This window comes from Ornithorhynchus anatinus, chromosome 17, assembly GCF_004115215.2.
Source record: "Ornithorhynchus anatinus isolate Pmale09 chromosome 17, mOrnAna1.pri.v4, whole genome shotgun sequence".
NCBI lineage: Eukaryota > Metazoa > Chordata > Mammalia > Monotremata > Ornithorhynchidae > Ornithorhynchus > Ornithorhynchus anatinus.
The window spans coordinates 25202213-25221382 of NC_041744.1; the positions used below are offsets into that span (position 1 = coordinate 25202213).

At 39.0% G+C, this 19170-nt stretch overlaps 1 protein-coding gene across 6 annotated transcripts in view; it reads right to left on the minus strand.

Moving 5' to 3' along the window:
- Positions 1-19170, minus strand: part of ROBO1 (roundabout guidance receptor 1) — a 797263-nt gene that overhangs the window by 408691 nt on the left and 369402 nt on the right. For all 6 annotated transcript variants that reach the window (XM_039914411.1, XM_039914413.1, XM_039914415.1 and 3 more), the window contains exon 3: positions 7325-7408. In XM_039914411.1, coding sequence (XP_039770345.1) covers positions 7325-7408 — 84 coding nt within the window. The remainder of the gene's footprint in view (positions 1-7324; positions 7409-19170) is intronic.

Below are 19170 nucleotides of genomic sequence, written 5' to 3' on the forward strand. Positions count from 1 at the left end.
GGGAGAGTGGGGGTCCGCCAAATATGAAAGGGGAGGAATTTCTAGGTCAGAGGAAAGACATGGACAAGGGGATGACAGTGAGACAGATGAGATCAAGGTACAGAGAGTAGGTTAGTGCTACAGGAGGAGGGAAGCGTGTGAGTTGAGTTGTAGTAAGCCATCAGTGAGGTATGGGAGGATGGAGAGCTGATTGAATGCCTTAAAGCCAAAGATAATTAGTTGCTCTTTGTCGCAGAGGTAGATGAGACCTCTGAAGTAGGGAGATGTGCTCTGTATTGTTTTTTAGGAAAATGAACCAGGAATAAGACTGAAGTATGGATTGGAGTGAGGAAAGATGGGAGACAGGGAGGTCAGTGACGAGGTTGATGCATTAATCATTGTGAGATATAAGTGTTTGGATCAGTGTGGTAGCAGTTATGATGGAGGCGAAAGGGTAAATTTTAGTAATACTGTGAAGGTACAACTATCAATATTTGGTGACAGATTAAATATGTGGGTTGAATGAAATAAACTAAATTGAGCCTAATGCAAAGATTATGGGCTTGTGAGACAGGGAGGATGGTGGTGTTATCATCAGTCATAGGAAATTCAGTCGGGAGACAGGTTTGGATGAGAAGATGAGGAGGTCTGTTTTGGACATGTTAGAATGTGATGTGTCAGTGAGGCATCCAAGTAGAGATGCACTGAAAACAGGAGGAAATGTGGGGCCGCAGAGAAGGAGAGAAGTCAGGGCTGGAGACATAGATTTGGGAATCATGTGAATAGAGGTGGTAGTTGAAGCCATTGGATGGAATTAGTTCTCCAAGGGAGGGCAGGTAGATGGAGAATAAAGGAGACTCAGAACTAATCCATCAGGCACTGATGAAAATCATCATCAATATTATTATCTGAGCATCACCACCTCTCTGACGGTCTACAGAGCCATATGGTAGTAACACAATTTTTGCTTTCTGGCTTATAAGATCCCTGAAGGTAAGGTCTGTGTTTATTTACTCTTGCCATCATCTAGTAAACATTCAACTGAAAATGTCACTCACATAATACTGGATGAATTCAAGGCTGGTATTTGTGTATACTGGACAGAAGAGTAGGCAACCACAATTGTTGAGAACATTTTGCAAGGATATATGGCAATGTGAGGTAGTTTTGGGAAAAACAAAAAAGAAATGGTCCAAACTTTGGGCTTTGTCTATAGATGTAAACTAGTGTCTAAACACACTCTCATCTCTCTCATTGGGCCCTGCGTCTTATACTCCGCCTTCCCTTTTCCTATGACACACTTGGTTCATATAAAAGGTCAGTAAAATGTTCAAGAAGAGGAAAAAAAAAATTTAAACCTCAAGGTTGATAGTTCATGTCTGTGTAGTTCTAACCTTGCAATTTTGAATCTATTGGAATCTATTTTGAAAGTACATTTAAAAAGGTAGGAACTGTTTTTTAATAAAATGAAACAAATTCAATAATAGTGAAGTTGACAGTATCAAGCTCTTTTATGTTAATTTAGGATTTCTATAATTCTATTCAACACTTGACTAAACACTGGTAATAGATATGTGCTGTAGGGCAGCAATATTTCCCATTTAAATGACTAGTTAAAAATTTCCTGTTAAATAAATCCTTTCCTTCTTACTATTTTCAATATAAGAACTCAATCCTCACAATTCCTTACAATAAAAGGACTTATTTCCATTTTGTATAAACATGTCTCTCTTTTCAGCACTTCATTTTACACTGACATAGACTTTATTTTCAATTTGGGTCTCAAACATCACCCTCTCCTTACTATGCATAACTGGGTTCATAAATGGGTTCATTTACATAGAGTCTGCCTTTTTTTTCCAAATATGTACCCAGTGAAAAATAAAGGACATTCTTGTAGTTGCAAATACCAAGAAAAGGAAAGATCAAAAGAAGAAAAGGAAAGATTAAAAGAAGAAACAGAAAGATTTAAAAGACTCATTAGTGCTCAGAAAATGTCAGTGTGGAGGTCCAGGTCTGAGACCCTGATGTCTATTTTGGAAAGCTACATTCAGGACATAGAAGAGTCATCCACCACAAACAGGTATTTGGAGTAGAATAACTTGTAGTGAACTCATTTTCTAAATACTATATTACATTTACAAACCCACATTAAACAAAAATTCTGTCTGATTGTCCTTCCTAAGGAACATAGATAGTCAATTGAGCATTCTCTACATCTTACTTTGCATAAAATGGAATTCAAGAGAAATAGAGGGCTATTTTCAGGGCAGGAAAAATGCTAATGATCATTCCCCCTTCCTCCCCACCCACCCTCCATCAACTTCAAAGCATTCCTATTTAATATACTAGATGTTCTTTGCCTTGCAGAAGAGAGATTCTTTTCCCTTTATGCGATCATCATAGAAGCGCTGTTGATGGATCAGTGGGAAAAGTACTGCTCTAAGAACCAGGAGACCTGGATACTAGTTCTGGTCCTGACTGGCTACCATGGTCCAAGATCCCAGAAGCATTTTTCAGTGTGCTGCATCACACCTATCTGCTTGCTACATTCCTGTCCCAGCTGCAACAGGGCTGAAGCAGCATGGTGTCATGGATAAAGCACAAGTCTGGGAATCAGAGGATCCGGGTTCTAACCCTGGCTCCACCACTTGTCTGCTATGTGACTGTGGAGAAGTGACATAACTTCTCTGAGTTTCAGTTACCTCATCTGTAAAAATGGGGATTTAATACTGTGAGCCCCATAGGGAACATGAACTGTGTCCAACTCAACTGCCTTGTGTCTGTCCCAGTGCTTAGAACAGTGCTTGGCACAAAGTAAGCGCTTAAAATATACCATTAAAAAAAGAAGTAGAAGAGACCACGTGTGGCATCACAAAGCCACGAGCACTATAATCAGTTCCTCGGCTAAGGTTCTTGGTCCTGAAGTCTCAGAGGATTGTGGGCTCTGCGATCAGTAAATGCTAAAATAAGTACCACTGATTAAGTGACGGATTGGGAAGAAGGAGAGAAACCAGTTTCCGGAGAGTCATGAAATCCATGGTAAAGAGTTTTAACTTGTTCCAAATACTCAATTGAGGGAATTTTGGAAATTGTCATAGCTCTAATTTCACATCTTAGGGTTACTTCCCTTAAGCCACTGCTTCCCCAATCCCCACATCAAATCTCCTCTATACCCCACCTCCTAGAGGAAGCCTTCCAAGATTTATTTCCCTCTACCCTCACTACACCAAATACTCCAGCTACCCATCTCTCTGTAAGTAGATGCATTTGTATAAAAATCTCATGTTGAGTTTTTAATTATTTCTTCTACTAAATGTTAAGACCTTGCCACTTGTACTTCTTAGCTTTCTGTTTGTTCTCTCTCCCCACCCCCACCCCCCAGCCCCAGTTTTTAGCTACTTTAGAGATGGGATTATGTTTTATTCTTAATTTCTAATTTTTGGGGAACAAGTGAGTGCTCTGTGCAAAGCAGGGACTAGGGATAATTCTGACGGAGATGGCAAATATCGACAATGCCAATGATGGTGAAACTCTCGATGCCAGAGTGAAAGAGAAAGAGATATCTGCCTTTGCCAAACCAAATGCTTTTAAGTGCACTGAAAACTAATTTACAAGACTTTGAGCTGGAGGTAGGTGGGCACTGAGAAAAAGGATGAGAACATTACTCTTAATTATTTGAGTCTCTTTTAGGATAAAAGAGATTGAATCTTTAAACAAATCTACTTATAAAATTCCACATGGTAAACCATTTGATATATTCACATGCCAAGAGACTTCTCTTCTCCTCCTAACACATTTCTTGTATAAAAACTTTCAATCTATATCTACAAATGGATTTAAGTTCCACTGTGTTGATTTAACCGATATCACATATGTCTGAGTTAGGCTGCAAGTCCTTTGAGTGTGGATTTATTTCATATCTCAAAATATAGGAAATCTATAAAGAATGCTTCTTTAAAAAGTTCCTTTTTAGAACAGCCCATTGACCAATCCAGACTGAAGCTATCTGAAATGGGTTTCTGATCTATAAAGTGTTGATCTGAAAGGCCATCATACTAGTTTTTGCAACACAAGCTGCATACTGTGAACTGTTAAATAATCGCCAATATTTATGGCATAGTTGGTTAAACCAGAAGCATGTTACTTGTTTTCTTATGATGTACCAGCACACCTCAGTAACACAGAGTAATTCCAGTTTAGAAACTGCTTTGCAGTTATCCATCAGATGAGAAATTCACTGACACTTTTTAATGCCATGTAGATATACAGTATTTCTAGACGTAGGCGTGAAGAAGATTCAATATATAGTTTCTTGGTCTAATACTAAAAAATAGAAAACAACATCCACAACCCTGTGTGTCCACATTGTGAATTGAGCTTTTAGTGCAAAATAAACTGGCGTATTCAATTTGTCTAAACTAGTTAATCTGTCTATCTTACTTCTAATTGATGAAAATCCAGTGTTTTTGATACTAAATCCACAAAGTGATTGGACAAATCAATCTCATAGTGATAGTCCCAACTGGTTTGTATTCAAGAGCAGATGTCACAAGGAGCAACTTGCTTGCAGTGAGAATTATGCGCTTTCAATGTTCAAACTGAAAATCGACCTAGTAGATAAGAATTTCATTTTTGGCAAACTGGTGAAATTCATCTGGCTCCTTTGGGAGCTGTTTAGACTGTCCCATGAAGGAATGCCATTTGTTCTTCGGTAATAAAGCATCTTCTTTGGCAAGTTCTTTTTTTTTTTTCTTTTCTCTTTTGGAACATATGAAGTGCTATTCAATTCAAACAAAACAAGAAAACACAGACACACTAAGGAAAACAAGTGTCTGCTTTTGAAGAGAAATAATGTATGTAGAGTAAATTATAAAATAAAATATAGGTCATTATGAGCTAATGTTTCGTGAATAAGAAACCTTCAGTATAACCTTTATAATTCTTTTTTACTCAGATTTCAAATAGCATTGACCTATGGATAACTCATTTGAGAGGTGCAACTGATTGTTGCAGTAAATATGCTCTAGGTCATTGAATTATTGAAGTTTGAGCACCAAAGATTCTCTTGGTGCAATATACAAGTAATCCCATTTTAAATAGGCTTTAAGGTAGCTCTGAAGGTAAGCATGCATTTTTACTTTATTATTCTAAGAATCCTTCCCTCAGTAAGCTGCATTCCAAAATATGCAGCCTGACCTAGTGGGAGATGAGGAGAGGTTAAGTGAAATTCCACCAAAAATTCAGGCATCTTATTCACTAAATTCTAACAGCCCCTTTCACACAACTCTCAAATTATTATCAGAGCTTCTAACAGCTTGCAAATCAACTCATTTGTTTTCCATTCTCTTTTACTTGTCTGCCCAGCTATGATGGCCTTTCAATAAGTAGCAATGACAAAAATGCAGGATGAAGAAGAGAGAGGAGGGACACTAGGAGCATAGATCTTTCAAAATGAAAATAATCAGCCTTTGAATAACTAGGTAATGGGAAAGGTGGAAATTTAAATTAAATCAACATCCTATGCTTAAGGACTCCTCAATGATTACTACTGGCCCCCAGATCAAGAAGGGGTATAAAGTCTCAATGTGTGAAATGGGTGATTCTGTGGGGTACAGAGGATAATCTACAGCTTCAATGTCTCAGAATGGCTTATCCTCATCTTCAATCTGTAAAACTAACAAAATTGACAACTGATTGAGTCTCTCTTTAAACCAAATGCTGAAACAAATTTTCTGGGGGAAAAATGAGAAATGGCCATGAATAAATCAAAAATGAAAATTTGGGGCACTGAAAAATATTATCTGGGTTGTTTTCATTCAGTAATCCTATATGATATAGTTTTTCTATCAATAATTTGTAAGCCAACTTCTTAGGGAAGACCAGTGAGCATTCTGAGTGTGACTAAATTCTATCATTATTTAGCACATCATCTATTTATTTAGCACAAAGAAGTCTATGTCAGCAGCAATGGAAATTCTGATTAGTTGGGGATGTTTGTAGGCACCAATAATGACTCAGCCGTACATATAACAATGTTCAGTTATCACTTGAACGTAACAGGATACTGAACTTTCAGGCATATTAAAGAATTTCTAAGCCCTGTCTCTTGGTGTCTGTGCATATCAGCATGAAAGAGATGAAAGCATGAGAAAAGATGAGGGGCTTTGCCACTGAAAAAGAAAAGCTTGTATGGTTTCCTAAATAGGTGTAAATAAGAAGCCATTTTCAATAGCATTCAACAAGAACTGAAATGCTAAAGTGAAAAAGATGGGCAAAGGTGAGTTTTGGACCAGGGTTTTTGTGAAGGGAATAAGAATATGTCTATTCTGATAAATTAGCCTTTTATTCCCCAGAGGTCTACTAGTATTTATCATTATATATCCAGTTATAGGAATAGTAGTAATATCAATATTTTTTCAGTTATCATTTTATTCCTAATCTATGGAGGCCAAGTATATTAGTATGCAGAAATGACAAGGGTAAAAAGGTATTTTCACAGATAAAAGTACTTCTCATTACTGGTAACAGACCAAAATGTTACTATTATGAGTCAGACTTTTAAGTGACCAAATGAAATACTGCATTTTTGTCCCTCTCTAAATCACCTGACAAGTAGTTCTTATAATCAAATACTGCACTTTATTTTCTTTAGCTTTTCTCAAAGTACATCAAAAAAGAGCTCAAAAATCTATATGTCACTTTTGGGTTGTTTTTGAGATAATCAGTTGATAAAGTAATTATAATACACTAACTAATTCATTTGCTTCACAACATACATGTGAAAATATGCTACATACATGAGTAAAAATAAAGTCAAGTAAAGTAACCAAGTAAATAGGGACCCTGTGGTCATGCTTTTACTTACAGACTACAACATTTTACAAAGATCAATACTAATATGAGTGTTCCTTTCTAAGTGTGGTGTGGTTTCAACACAGAAAATATCTTGTTCCTATAAAAACAAAAGCAACAGCAAAACAGTTGACATTAACTGTCAAAACATCGGATATTGAGAAATTACTCTGAAAAAACTTTTGCTGCAATTCCTGAAGTCACTTAATCCACGTCATTGTACTGGTAGCATAAAGGCATAGACCTTTTTTCTAGGCTGAAAAAAAATGTGTGAATAGTTATGTGCATTTCTAAAGAGCTTAGATCAACAACCTTATTTCCAGCCAAAGCATGAATTCTACGAAATGAGGTGGAATAAAAAAGCCTGCTACTATTCATGACTGGTAGCTAGGATGGTTAAAGCGTTTTGCACAGGTGGTAGATGGCTGAAGAAGAAAATAATGTTGGAAGAGTAATTAGGTTATTAGGATTTTGGAAAGAGACACTCTACCTGTATAGCCCAGCGAATTGTCATCGTTATCAGAGGTGGGAAGTGGTGTCCCGTTGTCATTCCCCCTCTCTAGGTCGTCAGAGTCTGTCGGAAACAACACCAAAGCTGCTGATGGGGTCACAGTAGTAACAGTAGTTGCCATTTCGATCACAACATATCCAGACACAAGTAAATCCACATATGACAGAAAGACACACAGGGACAACACACAGCACACTCCACTCTTGCCCTGTCTGCGCTGTATTAACTTCTGGAAAATATTCAGTGCCATTGTATACAATTCTTATTTTCCCCTTCAGTTTGCTCTCTTTAGCTCCCTAATATTCTTCTTTACTGCACCTTTGCTGGTACTTCAAAGCTTCTGAAGTGCTCTGACTGCACTGTGCGAAGTAGCTAGTGCAAGCTGTGAGGAGCATATGGGGAGGAGAAGGCAGGGGAGTTGAATGCTAGCATTGCTAATTTTCTACCTTATTGTTAATCAAAGCTATTGACTGTGATCACTCCCCATCATCGCTTCATCTCCCAGCAATTACGGACTCAGGGGATTCTACTTCTCTGCAGGCGGGGAGAGTGTGGGGAGTGGGGTCAAACAGTAACATGTCAAATCTGGGGGAGTGTTAATAAAAGTACCATTCCTTCTTAAGGAGAGGGAAAGTAAAGAGCAGGATCACATCTTTGGGATGGCAGCAGTTTATCCTCATAAGAGATGGACAAAATGTATTGCACTGAAAGCTAAGGCAGAGCGATCTTGAATTTCTAGATTGCTAAGCGACAATAAGCAAACAGATACCTCCCTTTGTGTGGGAAATCAAAATTCCAGATGACTTCCATCTTTTTTCTAAAGAAACTTAGCTTGAAAGTTGAAGAAGACTAATCTAAAATTTCAGTAAACAGGCTGATGATAACTGAGGAACAAACCTTAATGTATAGGTAATAAATTGCGCCTAATTAGTGACACGAATATTACTAGCTACAGAAGTGGTCTTACGTGCGTATACATAAATATGTCTATATGCCTTTATAAACAAATAGCAACGTATAACTCTATATTTCACACATTTGATTAATAATAGACATACAAGATCGAAACAAGAAGCTCAATAGGTAAAATATCATGTTGAAAATACACTCTCAAAAAGTTGCAGCATTCTTTTGCTTTTCATTTAGTTTAAACAGTCCAAATGAAATCTGATCCTTCTTGGAAAAAATAAAAACAAAAAAACCCAAAAACAAAATTCTGATAGTTCTGAACATCACAGACTACAACTAGGTAACGGTGCCATAAGAGCACCTTAAGGGTGATTAATTTTGAGTCCTAAAAGAAAAAGGACTACACCCCTCTGTTAGTTAAGTACACTTGGAAACCTCCAACTACAGCAAGAGCCTTCTAAGTAATAAGATCATGAAATCTTTGATAGAAAATCCAATCCCTCCCATAAATCCACATTGTGGACCGGGATAGTCAATGGCTCTGGCTCCAGTCCCGCGCCCCAGAATGTCATATAATTAACTTGATGTTGGGGATAAAATCAAAAAAAAGAGAAGAAATTTGGTACTGCGTTCTGGGCAGACACAATAGGGTAATGTGGTCATTTCCCATTCTTCTTCGCTGTCTGAGTAATGGCTGATATCTTTATCCTTAAAATCTTCTCTGAAAGTGACAGTGCAGAGAGACTGGCCAATCCAGCCCCTCCAGATTGTTAGTTTATCTGTAAGCAAGGGTGGATTAGGTCAGCATTTGAAATTGCATCAATAAGTGAATGAAGTGGGCTATTTCTCTGTATTTACAGCTAATGCTCTTTCTTTATATTCCCCAAGTAAAGTATTTCTGCTCATGCAGATGACTCATCTGAAGCCAGATGATCGAGCTTGATTTTAAAAGACAAATAGCAGATGCTCATTTGAATGCAGGAAAGGGTTTACTTGGGATTGATGATTTCTTTTTTGAAGTTCCTATACATCACTTTATCTCGGTCAAGTGAATCTCCATCTCTAGTGGATAACCACTTCGCAGCAGAACAGAGAGAATGTAAAGAAACACGACTTTCAGTCACTCTAAGCCACACTTGTTACAGTTTATGTTGATGTTCAACACTCAGGCCCTTGATAAAAAATGCCATCCAGAATGTCGTGATTGTTGACAGGCTTTCAATAGGCCCCTTCATACACAGGTTGCAAAAATAACTTGACGTGACATTTTTTCTTCTCCCCAGAATCACCTCATTGTATTAATCACTTTTCTCTTACACTTTGTGTCTGGGATGAGAAAAATGTAACTTCCACAGAGGACTGAGGAGAAATAGGGAGGCTAAAATGTGATGGGATGCTAAAGTAATTTAAAGAGCTTCACTTCAGTGGCTTTGTCAGGATGAATTTCACCTAATTTCTCTAGGACAGGGACTGTGTATACTAAAATCAATGGTATTTTCCCTTGTGACCTTGGTGTGTGCTTGGGCAAGTCACTTCATGTCCCTGTGCCTCAGTTTCCTCATCTGTAAAATGGGGATTAAGACCATGAGCCCTATGTGAGGCAGGGACTATGGCTGACCTGACAACCTTGTATCTATCCCAGTGCTTAGTACAGTATCTGGCACATAGTAAGCACTTACAAACATGACAATTACTATTATCATGGAGATGAATGCCTACCTTGTCTTGCTTCCTATTTACTATATTTAGGTGTGTGCAATGTATACATATGTATACACACAAATACACACACAAACACACATATAATGTTGGATTTGTTAGAGGTCCTGGGGAGCTGGATGGACAGTAAAGTCCCTTGATTTCCTGGTCAGGAGGATGTAGTCTGTAGTCCTGTCTGCTCTGCTCCCTTTCAATGCTATCAGGCTTCAGGTATTAAGAAGGTGTCAGAGGAGAGCACACTTGTAGCTGTTATGTTGACTGTTGCGAGGCAGTGGCAACACTGCTGCCAGAAGGCAATGGTCAGTCCACTCACTTCCTAACCTAGGCCTTCCTACTTAAACAACTCTTTGAGAACTACCTGAAAAACTGTGTGAGAAAGAGCATAGGCCTCACAGGGACGTGGGTTTCTGCTTTTTTTTTTATGGTATTTGTTAAGAATTTACAATGGGCCAGGCACTGTTTTAATTGAATTTAACCTGGGGAATCTAATCTAATCTAGGGTTCTAATCCCAACCCTGCCATTTGCCTATGTGACCTTGGGTGAGTTACTTAACTTCTATCTACACATAGTAAGCACTTAATAAATATGATTGATTTTTCTCTGCCTCAGTTTCTTCATCTGTAAAATGGGGATTCAGTCCCTATTCTCTTTCCTACTTAGACTGTAAATCCCATATAAAACAGGTGTTGTGTCCAAACTAATTAACTTGTATCTACTCCAGCATTTAGTAGAGAGCTTTGGCAAATAGAATGCACATAACAAATATCACGATTATCATTATAATAATAATATAATTATCCTTATAACAATAATAATAAGGATAATAATAATACAGATGCTATTTAACATCATGCACTTGAAGTAAGGCGCAGGTACATTCTCTTTCCCACTTTCCATCCGCCCAACCCATGGCAAGCCTTTGCAAATATTTCTCCACCAATTAATGACACTCTAACGGGAAGCCCTTCACAGACAAGCCAGTGAGGATGGGTAGATATAACATGCAAAACATCAGCTAATTAGAAATTCTTTGTAAGAAAATAAAGTCATTCATTCAGTCAATATATACCTTACTGTATTCACTGTAGTGAATGTTTATTTTTAATAATGTTGATATTTGTTAAGCGCTTACTATGTGCCGAGCACTGTTCTAAGCGCTGGGGTAGACACAGGGGAATCAGGTTGTCCCACGTGGGGTTCACAGTTAATCCCCATTTTACAGATGAGGTAACTGAAGCACAGAGAATTTAAGTGACTTGCCCACAGTCACACAGCTGCCAAGTAGCAGAGCCGGGAGTAGAACCCATGACCTCTGACTCCAAAGCCCAGGCTCTTTCCACTGAGCCACGCTGCTTCTCCTCTACCACTTGTCTGTGCTGCATTACCTTGGTTCAGGCCCTTAACTTCTCCATGCCTCAGTTACCTCATCTGTAAAATTAAAACTGTGAGCCTGGTGTGGGACTTGTACTGTGTCCAACCTGAGTAGCTTGTATCTACTACAACATTAATACAGGCACCTGACTGTATTAAATGCTTAATACCGCACCCCTCCCCCCAAGCCAAAAGCCACACAAACAACAAAAAAACAAACATTTCCCTCCCTTGTGCACAGTGCAAGGAGAAGATACAATAATAATGATGGTATTTGTTAATAATTGTTGGTTTTTGTTATGCACTTACTATGTGCAGAGCACTGTTCTAAGCGCTAGGGTAGACACAGGGTAATCAGGTTGTCCCACGTGAGGCTCACAGTTAATCCCCATTTTACAGATGAGGGAACTGAGGAACAGAGGAGTGAAGTGACTTGCCCACAGTCACACAGCTGCCAAGTGGCAGAGCCGGGAGTCAAACCCATGACCTCTGACTCCGAAGCCCAGGCTCTTTCCACTGAGCCACGCTGCTTCCCCTAAGCAATTACTATGTGCCAAGCACATAGAACATACTATAATAGAAGTAATAGAACATACTATGTTCTAAGTGCTGGGTTAGATACATGGTAATGAGGTTGTCCCATGTGGTGCTCACAGTCTTAATCCCCATTTTACAGATGAGGTAACTGAGGTATAGAGAAACTAAGTGATTCGCCCAAAGTCACTCAGCTGACAAGTAGCAGAGCCGGGATTAGAACCCACAACCTCCGGGTTGTTAGGTGGGGATATGAAATTGATGACATGTAACTTCCTCCTTTAGACTGTAAACTCTGTGGGGACAGGGAATGTGTCTACCAACTCTATTGTACTTTCCCAAGCACTTATTACAGTGCCCTGCTCAAAGTACTCAATAAATATCACTGATTCACTGATTGATTGAAAGTGAAACTGATTAGAAAGATTAGAAGGGGGGTGTAGGGAAATGGAAGAGGGGTTGGACCTTGAAGGGGGCAGTGCCACTTGACTGAACCACTCTCTTTCACATCTCCTGAATTCACCTCCAGGAGCACAGTAGGTAATAATGGGTTCAGAACTAACTCAGGCAACTCCTAACCACAGAGAGATTTTCTGTTTCATGGATTTCTGTGCCACTGGAAACTCTGGGCATTATATCAAATCTAAATGTACTTACACTTTAATAATAATTGGTATTTGTTAAGCGCTTACTATGTGCAGAGCACTGTTCTAAGTGCTGGGGTAGACACAAGGGAATCAAGTTGTCCCACGTGGGGCTCACAGTCTTCATCCCCATTTTACAGATGAGGGAACTGAGGCACAGAGAAGTGAAGTAACTTGCCCACAGTCACACAGCTGACAAGTGGCAGAGCTGGGATTCAAACTCATGACCTCTGACTCCAAAGCCCGTGCTCTTTCCACTGAGCCATGCCACTTTACATCTTTATTCTTTACTAAAGTATCTGTGCCTTAGTAGATACATTGCATATTAGTGTTTACCTTATAAATCATTATTCCTAAAGTTATTTTCTGACTAAAATTTTGATATCTTGAGGGAATTTCTCTGGAGAAGAACTAATTGCCTTATTCGTATATTTAAGTTGCTCTCTGTAGTTGTGTTTAATTTCTTTGATGATTTGTATAAGTGTTTGGAAACCAGGTCTGCAAAGTGAGCAAAAGCTTTAATTGACATTTTGAAGATAACCATTAATAAAAGATTAGGGCAAAGCAAATGAATATAAACTACTATCAATATGAGAATTGTGTTCTACAAATTGGATCAATTTACATTGATTCTTTCCTACTAATCAAGAGGAATGAAGTGAGAAGACACTCTAAATGGAGTCCCAACCACATTTAATTAGAAACCTAGACAGAAAGTACAAAATTAAGCACAAAACCAGGTTTATGTACAAAAAAATAATGTAAAAGTTTAATCTTGACTAACCTGCAATGCAATCATCTGTTGCTAAGGTACTGTTCACTGTATATGATGGAACTCATTAAATGAAGCACTCATTTGACTTCAGTTGATTTCACAGACACCAAGAAATTTTGATGGCTACATTTACTCTTAGCTTTTCTTATTTTTTCCCCACATGTAAATGCTATTTTGGATTCCTTTAAAATAACTCATTTTAATTTTCTAAATCTTTGTGATTTTAAAAAAATCTAAGGACCTAAATACTTATGATTTTGATTTTTTTTTTAGACAATGTCAATCTGCCTTATAGGATTTTTACACTTAAAATGGAGAAGGAAGGTGAAGACCTAATTAAAGCAGAAAGGTAAAGAGCAGGAGAAATAATTGGGAAACTCCAATTTACTCAAATTAAGACTTGAGAAATGAAAAAAAACAATCATCTTCTGTGGGGTGTATAATATAGTGCGCTCTTTTGAAAAACTGGCATAAGAGTCAAACACACAGCTAAGAAACAGGGTATCTTCCAAGATAATTTCATCTAGACCATATGAGACCAGGCAGTATTTATTGGGGCATTAAGTAAATATCTTGAGAAGGACAGCACATTTGGAGAAATAACAATTGAATCAGTATTATATTATGTCCATCGAGTGTTGCATTAATGTGCAACAGTAAGTTTCCCAAAACTCTATGATTTTCACATGACACATAAAATTTACTGAGTTCCTTGCATCACAATCAGAACTTTGTTTCTGAAAAACAGCCCAGGAACAGCTCACTGTGAGTTTTGGGCCAAGATCAGACATAATTCATGTGGCTGTCCTTCCTGGAATCAATATCCCAAAGGTAAATTTTATGAGCAAAAATTTTTGCCTATCTTTTGCTATAGATATGAAAAGTATTTAAGCTAGGAAACGAGACTCTTTCACTGCTAATATCATAAATATGTTCTGAAGATCCTGGGAGATATGAACTCCTGAAGCTCTGAAGAAAATAAAAAAGCATGAATATTATATTTTAAATAACAGAAAATGTTATCAAATACCCTGAATTTACAGGAATTATGTGGGACACAACTTTGTTGTGAGTTGCCTGCCTGATATAGGGGCCAAACAACTGAAAATCCCACAGTAAAATAATTTAAGAGTTATAAAGTTATAAACTATTTTACACATGTCTCTTTATTCTTGTATAAGTTAGGGAATGGGCTAGAGGAGTACTTGGTTAGTTGCCCATACTAGGTCAATGATGAAAAATCTAACAGGATCAGTCCACCTCATGACATTTAGTCTATTGTGGTATTTGTGAAGTGCTATGTGTCAGGCACTGTACTAAGCAGTGGGGTAGATTCAAGCAAATAGGGTTGGATACAGTCCCTGTCCCACATAGGGCTCACAGTCTTATTCCCTATTTTACAGATGAGGTAACTGATGCACAGAGAAGTGAAGTGACTTGCCTAGGGTCACACAGCAGACAAGTGGCGGAGCTGGAATTAGAACTCATGACTTTCTGACTCCCAAGCCCGTGCTCTGTCCACTATGCCAAAAGCTGGAATTCATAATTCTTTCCATTAGCTGAGTAATTAGATAAACTCACCTTTCTTCATAGACCTTTCCTGCAGAGTAAGAGGACGAGAGTAAGGGCAAGACTGACATCTGCAAGGATGTTTGAAATGATGGGGTCAAAAAGAGGAACAAATCAATCAACAGTATTTACTGAGTGCTACTGTGGGCAGAACACTACACTGACCACTTGGGAAAGCATAATGCAAGTAGTCAGGAGGCAAAAATAATGGCTACCTGAAAAGTTAGACCATGTGAGCATAGAGAGAAATGAGAAAGGAGTACAATTCCTTTACAAGATTTCTGCTATCACCCTTTATGGGTAACAAAACCATTTCATTAGCAATGTAATTAGGATTCAGCAATTAGTTCTCTGAGAGATATCTAATGAAATGTTGGGAAAGCAACGGTAAATGTTTGTGAATAATGGGGGAAGATGGATTAGGTTCCAAAATCAAATAGCACCATCACTAGAAGCCTCATGGGTTTACCACAATCACAAACTATGACAAACTCTTCACATTTTGCAAAACTGTGTTATTTCTAAACCATACTGAAAAGAAACAAAAATACCAAAATCTAAGATGAAGAATCTCTCTGAAAATGAAATTTACATAAACATATAAAACAGTTCTCTTTCTATATAAACATCACAGTAACTGTAGCACAAATGACCCAATGGTTTAAAAATTAAATCTACCAATGAAATTAAGGCTTGGAATATCCATGATGATAACCTGCTCCATGAGAATAGACACAAGAGGAAATTTAAAAAAATAATAATTTCAGTTCAACTCACTTCATGTGTAGATGTGAAAATTTTGCTAATGTGCACACTACTTTAAAAATTGTTTTTCATTTTTCCTGGAAAAAACACTTGCAATTTGGTATCCTTAAATTCATTTTCAAATATGATTTCAGACCATAATAATGTGTTTGTCCCTTGTTGACTTTTTCTAAGAGTTATATGATTACTAACACAAATTATAGATGGTAATGTTTTCAGTATCACTTAACCAAGCAATCTGTACTGAAGAGAGATGCTATTTGTGGAAAGGAAATCATAAACCCCCAGATATCTGCTCTCACCTAAAATACTCTTCCTAAAAACTTCAATTAAATCAAACATTTTAAAAAATTGGGAAAACTGTCATCTTTTCAGGGCAACTGAATATGCAAGGATTTCCTTTATTCATGGACTATTAGAGAGCTCAGTGGTAGTTCATTTCCTACTACTTCCCCATTACTTGTGGCTCTCCCCCGTCTGTTGACTTCTTTGTTGTTCTGTCCACCCCTTTTGCTCTGCTATTCAACAGGCTTTTCTTTATGGTGCTTGGCATCTGCTACTGTTCCCTTTCCTTCCAGTCAAAGCATAAGGTAACAGCTACTCAGGCTAATGAAGTGGTGCTTGAAGTTAGTTAACAGGTGGGGGCCCCAGCTGCCCTAACTGCATAAACATTTAGGCCCCACACTCTAAAGCATATCAATGAGATAATATTAATGCGGGAATTTACATAGAGCTTTTCTTTGAGGCACTCAAAGTCCTCTCAACAAAAAATATTCAAGTGAGGCAGTAGGTAATGCTGGTCAACCTAATTCTTCAGGCTATGATTAAGAAGGTGTAGTTAAACCTCTCTTGAAGCCATGCAGTTTAGCTGCAGCCCTTCTCCAATCCTCCCTGGGAGGTAGCCACACCATACCTGCCTCAGGGCAGGACAGCTAGGAGGAAGAAGTGCTCTAACCCCAGTTGGGCTTCTGAGAAACACAGTAACCACCCCCCCCCCCCCCCCCGCCCCCCTCCGGGCCCAAAATGCTCTGCAAACATTACAGGAAACCTCTGGTGCACAGAATCCTCTCAGCTCTCTGAAATACAGCAAAGACAGCCTTGGGCACAATTCTTTCAAGTCGCCCATCGCTTAAAGGAAGCACATTCAACCACTGAGGATTCTGGGCCATGTGCAACCCAGCTGCAGACACCATTGAATCACATGGCCAGTTGAGAAGGGATAGCAGAAATGTAAGAATTCCTCTTAGTAACTCTCTCCTCACCCCAAATGAGGAAACATACCAATAGGGGAGAAAAGGGGGTCATATGTTCCCCTCAAATACAGCAATAACATTGTTCTTATTTTAAAGATGGAAAACCTGGGAGTGGATAATAATATCTTGTACAACCATTTCTTTCATAACATAACCCCTTGCCCATGTCTTTCCTTGGACTGAAACTCTCTCCCCCTTCATATCTGACAGTCCACCACTCTCAAAACTCCTCCTAAAATCACATCCACTCCAAGACACCTTCTCTGGTTAGGCCTTCATTTCCCCTATCTGAACTTCCCTCTGGGCCATCTAGGCAGTTGACCAGATACCCTTATGCACTTCCACACCCACCCCAGCTCCATAGCACTTCTGTACATATCCTATACTCTATTTCCCTTTTTGGTAATTTACTTTAATGTCTGTCTCCCCCTATAGATTGTAAGCTCCTTGGGAGCAAGGGAACTTGTCTACCAACTCTACTGTACTGTCTTTTCCCAAGTGGTTATTTCACAGCACATAATAAGTGTTCAAAAAATATTATCAATTGATGTGCTTTTACTCCCCATTTTGGCTGGAACACCGGCAGGGAGTTAGGGGGCATGCACATACAGCTCATAAGTGAAAGCAAGTTTTCCTTAAAACCTGTGTTGGTCAGCAGTGTAACCCCAGCATTATCAGAGAACTGAGTGCATGAGTCTCCAGTCGGTCTTGGCACTGATTCAGTCAAGAACCCAGGCTTTTTAATTCTTAGGATTCCTCCTACTTGAGAATTGAAAGGGACTGCCATCTCCCTGGGTCTGCCCTGGTGTGCAACACACGGGGATGATAAGGCTCCAGCCATGACTCATGGTTGTGATGGAGGCAGAGTCTGTTACTGGAGTCACTCGCCTTACTCACGCCTGATCCGATTCTGTGCAGCAAAGATCTCTAGTGAGTCTAACAAGAAAGGGCACAGCCACTGCTGGAGCAAGTGAGAAGGCACTACCCCAGTTACTGCTCTCAATGGAAGCTCAGGAAGTAATGGAGTAAGTGAAGCAGGAGCAGAAAAGAATAGAAACCACTCTTTCCTGTCAATGCCTCCAGCTTTTAGGCAAGCAAGATGATGGTGGTGATAGCTGCTGAGTTGGTCTCTTGATTCACAGTTCCACTTTTTCCTGGGCTTCCAGGGGGTAGGGAACTATAGGAAGCGGGCTGCAATGGCAGCAGCTGCTGAAGCAGCAACACAAATATACATCTATTGTTAGCTGTCCCAACTGCTGCTGCTCTGAGGCAGTGAGAGGGTGTCAGCTAAACTCCAGGCAATATTTTGAGGGGGAGTGGTGGAGAAGGGTCAAAGGCTGGGATGTGGGTGGGGATGTGGGTGGGGTATCAGATACGGTGTCTCTGAGGAATGGAAAGGATATGTCTACGTTTCTGCAAGTATGTGTGTAAGTCATCAAGGGTGTATGTGATCAATGGAGGGGGATCGCTAGCAGTCAAGATGAGTGTGTGGTCTGCTCCATGCCCTGTCTCACTAATTCCAGACAATTCACATGCATTAGTTATGATGAGAATTAAATATCTTTTTTCCAAGACAATGATAAAATTCCACCCACCCTACCCACTTCCCTCAGAAGATAAAACATCTAATATCCAAGTCGATGACAGGCAGAATTACCATCTGGAAAGCAGAATTATCTTTATACTTACATGAAATAAGTAACCTTTAAAAGAATTATTTCATAAATAATGAAAATGATTGAAGACTTTATCAATTCACTCCTTTGCACCCTCAGATCATTTTCCATCTAAGGCCAAGGAAAATAAAGAATCCCAAGGCACAGTGAATGAGCTGCCTTATAAATTTCCACCCACACAGAAAAACAACTGGGAATTGTGTTCTCCTTTAAACCTTGGACTCTGTAAAACCGATTACCTGGGCTACTCGAGGGCTGTTTTGTGAAATACACGTGTCTAGCAAGGACTAGAATGAGTTCATTCTCTTTCTTATTGGAGGGGAATGGCTATTATATTTTCACTATTTCATGATCACCATTTGCTTTTTGAACTCAGATTTTTAAAAAATACATTGTCTGGATGGGCTCCTCAAATTGGCCTCAACTCGACTCCTCTTTTCATTCCACAGAGAAATCCCTCAGAGTGAGACTCGAAGAGCCAATACCATGTACCCAGAAAGATTTGGTCATCTGATTCCCAGCCATGCCCTGGAATACTCTCTAGAGCAAAAGAGTCTGTGTTCGGGCTGCAGCAAATGCTGGCGTCGCTCTGGCTGCATTCACTGGGCT